Consider the following 13,124-nt stretch of genomic DNA (forward strand, 5'->3'; position numbering starts at 1 on the left):
AATGAAACATACAAGTCTAGCGGACGACGCCACATCCCAGTCTCTCAGGACATCTTTACACCGCGACAGCTCGGAAGTTAAAAAGGCACCACACAATACAAGTCACAAGGAGATTTTGCCACACATTTGTAATGCTGTAACTGACAAACTTTAAGGCGGATGTCATGTGCAAAAAACATCTTGAATATGTGTCACACGTACTGCCCAGCGTCCTCTCCGGTGAAGTGTGCTTTGATTCTTTCCTTTACTGCTGACTTCTTTAAAAAATATTTGAAATGTGAAAGATTTAAAAGAATGATTGCATTATCACTATGTTGCTTGGTATCACAGGCATATTCCAGGCTTCCGGGTGTGGCAAGTGAGGGAGGGGGCGGGGGGAGGGCTGGTGGAGGCCTCGCTGTGGATTTAGTTCCTGTAGCTTTTACGTCCCTCTCCCTCCTTGAGGAAGGTCCATATGAGGGTGTTCACAATATCAGGCTGGTCCTGCTGCAGCCAGTGACTGGCCCCAGAGATGATGTTGAGACGGAAATGATTGCGGATGTAGAGGCGGCAGGCCTCGGCCATTTCCTGCTCCAAGAAGGCGTCCCGCTCGCCCCAGAGCAGCAGCACCGGGGACCTGACGTGATTCTGGCTCAGCGGGAGGGAGCTACAGAGAGAAGAGAGGAGAAGACCTGAGTGCAGCCAAAAATTATCCATGAGAGAACATAAAGGAAAAAATACATCTTAAAGCAGAATTTACAAGGTGATATTTCAGTAGTTATGGACGGTGAAGTCCATCCTACAATCTATGTTAGAAATTTAATTTGCGATGGCTGACCTCCATTTGGCCGCCTCAGTTTTAGGGTCCTAGTTTTATTCATGCTGGCTCACTGTCACACTGTCGTAGTTTATTGGATTTTCTTGGTTTTTTCATTCATTTATGACTTTTCCAACCAGGAACATTCCAGTAACACACACCCTCAAACACCTCTACTATCACAATTCTCTATTTCCAAAGCTTTTTGGTGGACTGGAGGCGAGTAACATCGAGTGGCAGCATGACATCAATGTCTCGTGTACGGTGGTAGAAGCACTCTGAAAACCATTTGAAAAATCTATTTCTGTCAGGCTTATCATATCAACTCCTCCACGTGTCAGCATTTTCACAGGCAGACAGAAATGTTCCTCATCTCAGCCTCTTTAGAGACTGCTTCTAATTCTAGAAAGAATATAAAACAATAACAACATATCAGCAGCAGCAGCATCATTGAAATCACACACAGTATTTGAATCATATCCTCAGTAGATATTTCATATTGTGGATGTGGAGGAGGCTCCAGCCCCCACCACCGTGGACAGGATAAGTAGATATATGGTATATGAAATGGATGGATGGACGTTGGTGTGTGCTTATGTATTTGTGTCCCTAGTGCTTAGGCACAGTATGCGCTTGTGAGGAGACTCATTGGGCATGGGTCCGTGATATTTGTTTACGTAAGCATATAAAAGCTATTCTGAGATAACTCATTGCTTGAGACGGGAGCAGATGGCTCGCTCAGTCATGCATGTGCAGTTCACATGTCAAAAATACATGCACTGATACTTTCTTTGATCTGATTTGTGCCAATCACTCTTGGCCAGCTGGTCAGTTTTACATGTGAGAACGACGGTATATGTGCATGTAAATATTTGACAGCATTGTGGCCTTTACAGAGGCCACTTCTGAGCTCAGACAGTAGATGGCGCTACTAAATTTGAATTAAATAACTTTATAAAAAGGTCTCTATGTGCACAGTACTCAATGTACTGTAGACCATCAAGTTTGTGAAAAATGCAGATCATATACACTTGCAGTGACTGCCTGATAACACTGAGATGCTGACTAAAAAGAATCTCAAAGTACTGCAGCAACAGTGAAATGGTCTCCTATGGCAACAGCATATCCAGCAGCTACAGTGTCTTAATGATGCACTGTTGTAGATTAAACTACTCTACAGCATATCAAATAGTTCATAGCCAGCTACAACAGCACAATGCCTCTCCATTACTGTGTAGCACCATTAGATACAATATTTCGGCATTATGAGTACTTTTACTTTGGATACTTTACATTTTTCTAATAAAAACTTTACCTGACTGGCATTTTCAGTGCAGGGCTTTTATAATGGAGTATTTTCATACTGCAGGATTGCTGCTTTTTACTTAATAAAGGACTGGGATACTTCTTCTATCACTGCTATTTCTAAATCCCCGTATAGAATTTCTGAAAGATCTCTGACATAATCCATCTTTTGGTGAGTGAACTATTGCTCACCTGAAGACATTCCTATAATAGTTGAGGGCTCCCGTCAGAGCTCCCGGCTGTGAGAGCGCATACAGATACGCCTCCAAGTCCTCTGCAGTGAGCCATCGGCCTTTCCTTCCAATCCCCGTGCTGCGGCTGGTGAACAAGTTCTTCAGAGCCTGCAGCAGAGACAGCCACACACACAGAGGTGAATTTATGTGACTGGTACAATTTGATATAGAGAACATTCACAGAAGGACGTCACTGTAACATGAGTCAGAAAAGGTACTTTGGCGGTGAAATCAGCTCTGATGACCTTCGGTCACAGCTCTGGCACCCTGACTTACTGCTGGCTCGACAACTTTACATGCTGTGCTTTTACTTCTGAAAACTCCAGCACAGGCATAAAGAAACATCATCCAATGATTCATTTAGTTAGCAGATATCTGAAAAATGTCACCATTAAATCAAATCTAAAAAGTGCCTTGTGAAGCCAAATCATTACAGGAGGAAGTCATTTAGATTTTAGAAAATTAAAGAAATCAGAAAACATTTTTGGGAAATATGCTTATTCACTTTCTTAAAGAACCATAAATATGAAACTGTGGCCTGTAACCAGTTAGCTCAGCTTTGCTTTGCAGAAAAACCCTTTGAAAAAATGACAGGCTGTGGTGTTCCGGGGGGGGGGCTTCTCCCAGTCTTTTGTGCTAAGGTCAGGTGTGGCTTTTTATTTGACAGATATGAGAGTGCTATCAATATTCTCATCTCTTGGCAAGGGAAAAAATATCACCCAAATGTCAAACGACTCCTTCAATTCATTGAAAAAAAATTCATGCATTACTAAAACTGGTAAAGTTTCAAAATTGTAATGAAATGACTGAATTTCAATGGTACATTTTATTATAAACAGCATGTTTGCCGTTATGTGCTCATCCAGTTTAGCATGTGATTGGTAATAATCTATCAGTTACCATTTCCTACAGGATTAGTTCATCCTTTTGTTTACTACTACTGACCTCTTTCACAGCAGGTTATTTTTAGTGGCACTGATGCAAACACTAAAAATAGCCTGACACTGTAATGACATGGAGCATACACCAGCACACACAACACTACACACACACACACACACCCAGACGCAAACACACACAACCTTGACCTTGAAACAGCTTAAGCCCACACATAAGAGACCACCTTGAAATCATTGATGGAGAGCATGAGCTCCGGGAAGCGGGGCAGCTGGAAGAAAAAGAAATGACTGGACTTCAGCAGCTGGCTCGGGTGACGCAGAGCGTAATCTGGAGGAGAAGAGAGGAGAGGAGAGGAGAGGAGTTCAGTTCAGTTGTTCGATAGTAATTAAAGGCCAAGTTTGGGGGTCGTAGATGTAACAACATTCAGTGACTTTGCTTCTCTGTTTGCACCAGTTAAACCAGCTGTTCCAGCTTCACATGAGCCTCCTGTAATTAGCTTCTCATCATCTTCCTCTTAAGGCAGAAGAGGATTTGCCAGATGGATGCAAACATGGAAGTGAAGTAATAACTCTTCCTAATTAATGATAATAATTATGGTAATAATCCAAGAGCCAAACCAGAGAGTCTCTAATTAGTATGAGGAAAATATGATCTGACGGTCCATTCGTTTGCACGTGGTGACATCATACCTGTGAACACAGAAGGATGGGGACAGTTAAGGACGATGAGTTTTGTCACCATCTCTGGGTAGTGAATGGCGAACAGCCACGCTATCGTCCCGCCCCAGTCGTGGCCAACAAGGCAACATCTGTTGTACCCTTGGAAGAAAAGCAAATGCACATATAGCAGTGCTTTGTTATTGTGGTAGAAGACAGCGACGCGCTGTTTATTAAAGCATGTCAGAGCCTGAAAATCAATACTGGTCTCACTTCTTTATAGCTGGCTTCCTCCCTCAGAGGACATTTACACCCATCAAATGGATGTATTTCATGACAAACAGCCAAATGCAGATCAAGGTCAGGGCATCCGTCTGAGGGATTCTGATCACATTACTGTTTCAATCCCTACAAACTAATCTCCTGTCCTGTACTAGCACCATTTACACCCACTGGTATGAATCATAGCAGGCCTCCTCTCAGCACAGATATCACATATGCTTCACAAAGTAAGTCTGGGAGCCACTTTTGGAAAACGACAGAGGGCCAGATCGGTCCGGTGTTTGACGTGAGATCTGATCATTTGTTACCAAGATAAGAAAAGGTTACATGCCATGTATGGTTAAAGGCCAAACCTCTGATGGGTGTAGCACTACTGGCTAGCTGTGGATGTGGACTGCATTGTGGACAGTGTGGGCTCCAACAGTCGGTGTAAACAGGGCTCTGTGGTCCAATCACAGAGCGGAGCACAGCAGTTATCATATGATCAATGCAAGCCTCCCACTTCCACTGCAATGACCATTAAATGAATCATTTGCACAGCAATATGCATTGCAGTGCCTAGCTCCTGGGAGCCTGTTGAGAAATTAACAATGACGGCTAGAACAATGCAAGAAGAGACACAACATCGACTACAGAACTCCCTCAAAAGCACTTTCTAAGAGAACGTAAATCTTTAATAAGGAATGTGCTTAAAAACCGGCTTGAGACTATGTTCAGGCCATTATGGTGCCAGTGGGCTGGTCTTTCTGGGCTTACATTTTTGCTGTAGCATTATTTAAAGCTGCGCTACTCAATGTTTTTATAATAGCACCCAAATTATTAATATGTGTAATGTGAAAGATGTCACTAATAGTGACAAACCCGCCGAGAATGATCACCTGATTCTGCAGTTCCCTCTTGGTAAAATTCTAAATTGATCGTGATATCTAAATTGTTGAGCGTGCAGCTTGGTCAACCGCCCTCAAGGGGCCAAAAATAGTTTGAAATATTGCTATTAATAGATAATCACAGTTCATTATAAACCAGTTCTCTTTTTCATAGCTTTGGGCTTCATTTCTCTCTGTCATGATGATGTACTCGCTGTAGTGGTCCCTGAGATCTGACAACAGACAACAAATACATGAAACATTAGCAGTTAATCAGATTATAAACACGACGGCAGATCAGTCAGATAGCTGTAACACACTTGAATATGACTAAGATGGAGCTCCCAGGCACTATGTGATGTTCTTGGAGTCATTACTGACATTTCAGTTCTAAGACATATCTCACACAGTGTGGAACCAGTGCTATAAAAAACTGTGATATGCTGGCCAGTGAAATAGCAAGAGAAATGTCATTCTGGCCAGATAATCATTAGTGGATGCTGGTGTGTGCAGACAGCCTCGGGATAGCTTCCTGCTAGTGTTAGCATGCAGTCAGCAGGCTGTGGGCTCTGTATCTGCACAATGTCCCGTGTTCAGTAAGAATGAGTCAGTGGAAGTTTGTCATACCACGCTGCAGGCCCAAGGCCTGTCCGCAGCTTATCACTGACAAACAAGTTTATTTTTGACCCAAGACACTGTCAAGGCGCTGTCCACTCCTCGGAGATGATTAAAAGTTACAGACACACAGTTCTCCTGTGTTCCCTCACCTAAGTACTCCACAATATCCTTCACGTCGGTCACCAGGTAATCGAAGCGATAGCTTTCGGTGGAGAGCGGCAAGTCGGACTCCCCGTAGCCCCGCATGTCGATGGCCACCACGCGGAACTCACTCTTAAACTCACGCAGCTGGTATCGCCAGGAGAACCTGAGGCACACAAACACAGAGAGAGATCTCTTACTTATTTCCATTTCCTTTAATTACTTTTATACTCCGAGAGACAGCTTTACAGCCTACTGTCATTTCCACGGGGTTCTCCAGTGATTTGGTATTGAAAGTATTATTTATTGAGTGTGATTAAAAGAGAATTGTCAAAGTCCATGCAGCAGAAGTAGATATCCTCACTTTTAGTAGGCCATTAAACAACTGTTTAATGGCTGTTTAATTGAACTTTATGTGCATCATTGGTGGAATGCCCCTTTAAACACTTAACACAGTTACAAACAAACCTCACAAACTTTTTTTTAAAGCTACAACTCAGCTTTCTTTCCAGCACAGTGAAGGTCACCTCTGTATAAAAGAAGCTGTTTTAGATTCTAATCCGCCCACTGATCATGTGGACTGGGACGACTTCCTCGCTGAAGATCTTGTCTGCTGTAGATGCTCCTCATCACAACTGAAATCCCCCTCCGCCACCTCCTCCTCCTCCTCCTCCTCCTCCTCAGCCGGGCGAGGGGAAGCAAGATGCAGAGCCCTGACTGTGATTCTGATGAGTCAGTATAAGATCCCAGCACTGAACCCTCAGATCTTAGAATATAGATGAGCTTTAAAGCACAGTAAGCCCCTTGGACCCCTCCGCCGTCCCTCTGACACACACACACTCACACACACACACACACACACGCGCTCTTCTTTCTCATTTCTAAGAGGGAATTAGCACATTTTCAGTTAGTGTGAAGAGTTCTTTCCAACCATCTCACTCTCAGCACGGTTCATCATTCATGTGAAGAATGCAGCAAGTGAAGCAGAAAGAGCTCCCCTCTACCATTAATTAATCCCTCTCCCTGTCAGCAGCTTAGATAGCATGTTGGAGATATGAGCAGGCTTACAGCTCTTGACAACCTCTTTAGCCCCAATCCAGGAGAAAAATGGTGTTGACACCATTTTTCATTTCATATCAGGAGGAAGAGATCTTGAATGCTTTGGACCATTCCCCCCTCCACCCCCCCACCCCGATGGCAAATCATGCTTGTGAACGAGGTGGCGTGGATTTGTTTTTGCAGCCCCGGAGCCAGACCGCAGGGACTGAACAGTGAAGCCGAGGATTTCTCACAGTCAGAGAGGTGACCGGTGTAACAAACACAGAGCAACTGAACAAGCATAATCTTACAGCAGCCGCTGAGTGCAGTGGAGCTAATACTGTTACCGCAACTGGCCCCCCCACCCCGATTTCCCTCTGACCTACCAGAACTCAGGGAAGCCGTGTAAAAACAGCATGAGTGGCTTTCCTCTCTCTCCTGCAGCGACATAGTGAAACCTCAGGCCGGACTCCTGGGTGGAAAGAAGACACACGGGTGGTTACGTATAAACATTACGACGATACTCTTATCTGCGAGTCAACACTTTCAAAAGACTACTACTGAGTGTAGAAGTGTGGAGATAAGGGGGCAGTAACAGAGTGAGCAGGGAAACAACACAGGAATCATTTCTTTAGTTCTGAATCAACACATGAGTGAGAATCAGATGGTGCAAACTGAGTAAATTTAAAGACCCCCTCCAGAAATGCTTGGAGACATAAAAAACATCCTGCTTTTAATGTGTCAGATATACATTTTAGCAAAAGATCAAAATGAATAAACTAGTTCAAACTTCTTGAAATTACATCTGTTCCTTCACCCTAATTGAAAAATACAGAGTCTATGAATATGTTTAGCTCTGCTTCACTGTAAACTTCTCAGTGTACGAGCACTGGAGGTTCACACCTCTGAAAGCTGCATATTGCACCTCGATTGGCCTCCAGGCCACTCGTGATGTCACTAAATCCTAGTGTACGTCCAGGTGTTTATCTGAGATTTAAGGGAACAACAGAGAAACTTCCATCTCTTCAGCAGGTGACTTTAAAAACGGCCTTCTAGTGTCAAACTCTGCACATCCGTCATTCTGCACAGTCGACCATCCAAGTGAATGTACAATAAGCACAACACATCCTTGAGGGGGGGGGGGCTTTAAGTTCCACTTTCGCAGACAAGGAATTTTGGGACATTTCTGTTAAGAAGCTTCTTGTGCCGTCGCTGATCCAGTGCCGCCTTCACTGAGCCTGTTTTGTTTGATATACTGGTTTGACAGCTAAATTTAGGATCAAACTGCAGGTGATGCAACATAGGACTAGCAGTAATGAATGCGCTCCATTATTAGCATTACATTTAGAGGTGTGGGACTGCTGCCTGCAGCTCAGCCTTGACCAACAGACGCTGCATCACATGTGCAGTATCATCAATGAGCTCCTGAACACAACATGGCTGTAACAGCCACAGTGGGTTCATATAGAAAGACTCCAGTAAATAATAAATGCTTTTTCTATCCAGGTGCTGTACTGTGGAAGCCGTAGACACGTCAGAGCTTATTCGTGATGTAAGGTGGGGGGTTATTAATAAGAGTTCACTTGAGTTATTAATCGGTTTTTGTCTTTGAACATCTTGGGGCTTTGCTCTCAGTTTAAACATGCTGCTCCTTGGATTGGATTGTGTTCCGTAGATACAGTAACAAATCTCACCAAACAGAAAATGGGATTATTGTGGCGCCTATTCTCTCTTGAGAGAATGGAAACCAACCCCACCTCCTTGTTTTCAGAGGTGGCTCAGTAAAACAGGTATTCGTCTCACTCTGTTGAGATTTGGGGTTCCATTACTGATTTATCAATAATGACTTAGCAACTTAGACCTGTATGTTTAGTCCTGCTGTGAGAGTGGCTGCGTCAGCAGTTTATTTGAACCGCTTAAATCACTTTTTCCAAACCAAACTCACTGGACAAATACATGCAACCCAACATCTTTTTCTTCTCTTTTCTTTGTCGGACTGTGATTTTTCTTACTTTTACTTTAGCTGCACTATCTCCAAACGGACATCAGCCACTTACCATGTAAGATCCCAGCATCAAAGCAAACACAGGCCATCTGATTTATTGCTAAACTCAGGTTTAAAACTCAGAAACAAAAACGCTAATAAGGTGCTTTGAGCAGCTGCAGCTTTGAGGTACTTCAACTTTCTACCACTTTCTTGTTTTGGTAACTTTACAACATGTTTGAGGAGAATATCTACTTTAGATATGTGTTTTTAAATATAAGCAGTGTTACAGGCTGAACTTCCAGACAGTCAGATGGTTACATTTAGTTCTCCGTGGAGAGGCTAGGATATTAAAATACTTCTCATGGTCAAGACTGTAACACAATGGTAGGGATCATACTTTCAGAACACTTGCTGCTGATAATACTCCATCTGTACTTCTACTTGTACATGTTTGTCACTGCTGCTCTCACCTCAGTCAAAGAATAATTACCCCTTAGGCTTTGGTGTTAGGTGTGTTTCTCGTGGCAGACATGCCTCTGTGTTCAATGACATCCTAATGCTGAGCACACACACACACACACAGCAGAGTGGGCTGTCAGGCGGAGGAGCTGTTCTTTCAGCACCACCTGAGCGCAGCGCCAGCTCACCGAAGAACGGCTCCAAAACACCAACACACGCCTCATGATGTGAGCGCAGATCAGGCCTGTTTGTCTTCTCACGACGCGGCGCGCCAAGGTGTTGTTTCATTTCACATCCCAGCATCCTGACGTGCAAGAGAGTCTCTCCCTCTCTCCCTCTCTCTCTCTCTCTCTCTCACACACACACACAATGGGCTTTTCCCCCTTACAGACAGCAGACACCTTCCATGTCCAAGTGCATGTGTGTGCGTGCGCGCGTCTTACCTTGATCCTAACATAACAGTGGGTTCCCAAGGACGTGTCATTCAGACAAGCCGGGGGAGTTTCACGAATCGCCCATTGGAAGGTTGTTGTCGGCCTCAAGATGATGTTCCACCAAAGTTTCAGCAGGGCTACGACGGTGCAGAGAGCACAATAACCGTAGATCAGCGACCAATACCCCAAAACTCTGATTTTCAGCGCAAGTCTGATGAGAAATAACAGCAAGTTGTGGAGCACTCTCGCCATCTTTACATTGCCGCAGGAAATCAATCCAGATCAAGTTACCTATCGATCCCTGCCTGTTAATCGCCTGCTCGTGTCTGAGCAGTGCTCCGACAATGCCGTTGTTTCGTTACCAGCGCATACGCACGACTGTCTGAAGGGAGGATCCCGACAGGCGGCTGAATGGGACGGTGGCAAGAGCATCACGTCAGATTTCACGCTTGCGTGTGACAGCAGCGGTTGTTCGGCAGGAGACGGTGTTGTTGACTATACAAGGCAAGTCCGAAATCGGGCAGCCAGCCAGTGGGTGCAGTCGGTGCTTTACACAGATTCGTGCACAGCTACGAGGCGCCGTTAGACTCGGAGGAAGCCCCGAAAATGACCGCAGAGCGCCGGGGCTTCTTCCGCTGTTATGGCAACAAAAGGCAGCATATGCACGTGGCCAACACGATTCCTGCCTTTATCAATCAGGTGGCTCGGTTTCTCTTTTTAATCGTCTCGCCGGACGGTTCTTCGGCAATAAGAGGCCGTCAGAGAGACTTCACTGGCAATTACGACAGGGCAGCGCATTAATATGCCAATCAGCTGTAATGCGGTCACAGGTGTGCTCCTATCGGGCCCTGTTAACACAGACACGGCCAGCTCAAGACAAGAGAACACGCACAATAAACCAGTTAACCAATTTCAGATTAGCCTAATCCGTCACGTGATTAGATCTATGACAGATTAGGACCTTTGTAGTCCTCGGGTCAGATACATGGTGGCCCTGAGCTGACAAAATGAAGTAAGAATGAGTAACACTGAGAGTCACTTAATCCAAATGGAGTGTAAAAAGAAGTGTAGAGCTTTTCCTTTAACCTCCATCCATTTATGAAATTGGTTTCTTTCATTGCTTTCATAAGAGCCTTTATTTTTGCCTTCATTTCTTTTGTTTATCTACCTTTTTTCTTAATTCCCTCCCTCCCCCAAGCAACATTTGGTGGTAGTTTTGTTTTTTCATCTCCCACCCTGTGTAAGTTATTCAACTAACAGTCTCATTCATTTATGTGTTCAGTGATATTTCTGACTTGCCTGATAACCTTTTACTACATTTAGTCTCTGTCAGTCCTCCAGAGTGAGAAGTTTCTCTGCTACAAAAATTAAACATCACCCCGGGCTGTTGGTCATGCCAGAAATAGTAGGCTAATCTGCTTGCACATAAAACAGGAAAAACAGTATGAATGCCAGATATGTACCCCTGCACGCTGTTGCTACACAGGGCAGAACCAACATTTCAGAGGTGAGGGTGGCAAATTAAGTCCTCTGCATGGCTCATATCTCATCTTTAAAGCATTAGTGAATGATCTATACACTATCAATTATTCACAACTCCTGAACCCTTCAATTAAGGCTGCTTTATTATTAGGAATCATTTTGCATTTGTATATTTATTGCCCACATTACTGCTGACACCTGTCTGCCTGTTACTCAGCTGTCTTTTGATGCTCAGGTGACTGCAGGGACACGGCCTTGCTTTGCCCGACTTAGACGACTCACTAACACCAGATCATTCCTCTCCCCTGCAGACGTAGAAAAGGTCCTCCATGCTTTTATCTCCTCCAGATTTGACTATCGGAACGCACTTCATTCTGGAATCAGTTGGCAAAACATCCATAGACTTCAGTTAATACAAAACGTTGCTGCCAGTGACCCCATCAGACCAGTCCTTGCTGCCCTTCACTGGCTACCTGTGAATTTTAGAACTGATTTTACCGCTTGTTTTTAACATCTCAGGCAGACAAACTCAGTATCCTCTTTTACAGCTTCACATTCGACTGCAAACCCCTCCAGTGTGTGATGGAGGCCCACAGAGAACATGTTTCACTGCCTGCTGACAATACAGACACAGCTCTCACTCACATTATAGAAGGATGGCTTGTAGTAACAGCCCACGTACCCCTCATATGACTCGGGGACTGCAGGGACATGGTTTAAGTCTTCATCAAATCCACTAAAAGAATGTAGACTGAATGGGAAAACTCCCATGACCCCCCCCCTCCGTAACCCTGCAAGGACAAAGAACTGGTCCACTGTTCCACAACCAGGACACAATCCGCTTTTACTTCTCTCCAGCACCCTGGCATAGGCGTTCCCAGAGAGGCTGAGCAGTGTGACACCCCCATAACTGGAGCACACCCTTCGGTTAAAAAATGAGAACCACCACCCCGGATCGCCATTCTGCATCCACTGTCCCCGACCCCCAAATGACATTCCTCAAAGTGTGGGTCAGCAGTTCTCTTCCACAGGCAAAACACAGCCTGAGCCAAGCGCCCAGCTTCCTCTACCGGAGTGGTTTGTCTCCAAGTCCATCTCCATGGCTTCCCTGAGCTCCTTTTTTACCCCAGTTCTCGCTTTGGCAACAGCCCCTCTGGCATCCCGATACCTAGCTGCTGCTCCAGGAGACCCCTGGGCCAGCCAGCCCAAAAGGCCTCCTTCAACACCACTGGTGTCCACCAGCAGGTTCCTCATGTTGCCACCAGGCACCAGCAACCTCCACAATGGACACTTGCCCCCTTGGTTTCCATGTCCTCAGCCTCCCATGGGATGCATGAGAAATTCTTTTGGAGACGGGGGTCAAAGCCATTGCGTCCCCTTTTCACATTTCATTTCTCTGAAGAACTAATACCCGTGTAATGAGTACACTAGAACTCTTTCCACCCCTGCTTGGAGAGCAGATGAAACAAAAAGTATGGCTGCAAACATGTAGCTCCTTTTTGCTTTCTTTTACTGGTCCAAGGAAGTAGGCCTACCTCCATACCTTTGCACATCACTGCTGCTCCTGTCCTGCTCTGGTTATCTCACAAATGACCTTGAAGAAAATGGAAAAAAAAACAAAGGTGAGGTGCTAAAACACTGCTAAAATTGTAGGACATACTATTAAAAAAAATATATGAAGTGCACATACTCTGTAACGAGCCGTGCACCAGGTAGAAAATAACCCTGCAGTGTTGTCTCCATGCATATTGTCTCCCAGCATGTCCCCGTCACATATTATGGTCAGAATAATTCAGATGTACTCATGTTTCTGCAGGGTAAATACATGGTGCAGCCATTGACTGTATGTATTGTATGTATGAGAACAAACAAACATATTCATACTGCACTGGTACAGGTCATGTACAAGTCTTAGATGGGACTGTAG

At 44.7% G+C, this 13,124-nt stretch overlaps 1 protein-coding gene across 1 annotated transcript; it reads right to left on the reverse strand.

The window, feature by feature from the left end:
- Positions 1-405: 405 nt before the first annotated feature.
- On the reverse strand, positions 406-9,967 carry ephx4 (epoxide hydrolase 4). The gene is made up of 7 exons (XM_070832887.1): positions 9,725-9,967; positions 7,222-7,307; positions 5,806-5,963; positions 3,924-4,052; positions 3,458-3,561; positions 2,294-2,442; positions 406-646 (listed from the first exon to the last, which is right to left on the reverse strand). The coding sequence occupies exons 1-7, from the start codon at positions 9,965-9,967 to the stop codon at positions 406-408; spliced, it is 1,110 nt and encodes a 369-aa protein (XP_070688988.1).
- Between the last annotated feature and the right edge of the window lie 3,157 nt (positions 9,968-13,124).

The sequence above is a fragment of the Pempheris klunzingeri genome, chromosome 6 (assembly GCF_042242105.1).
Source record: "Pempheris klunzingeri isolate RE-2024b chromosome 6, fPemKlu1.hap1, whole genome shotgun sequence".
Lineage (NCBI taxonomy): Eukaryota > Metazoa > Chordata > Actinopteri > Acropomatiformes > Pempheridae > Pempheris > Pempheris klunzingeri.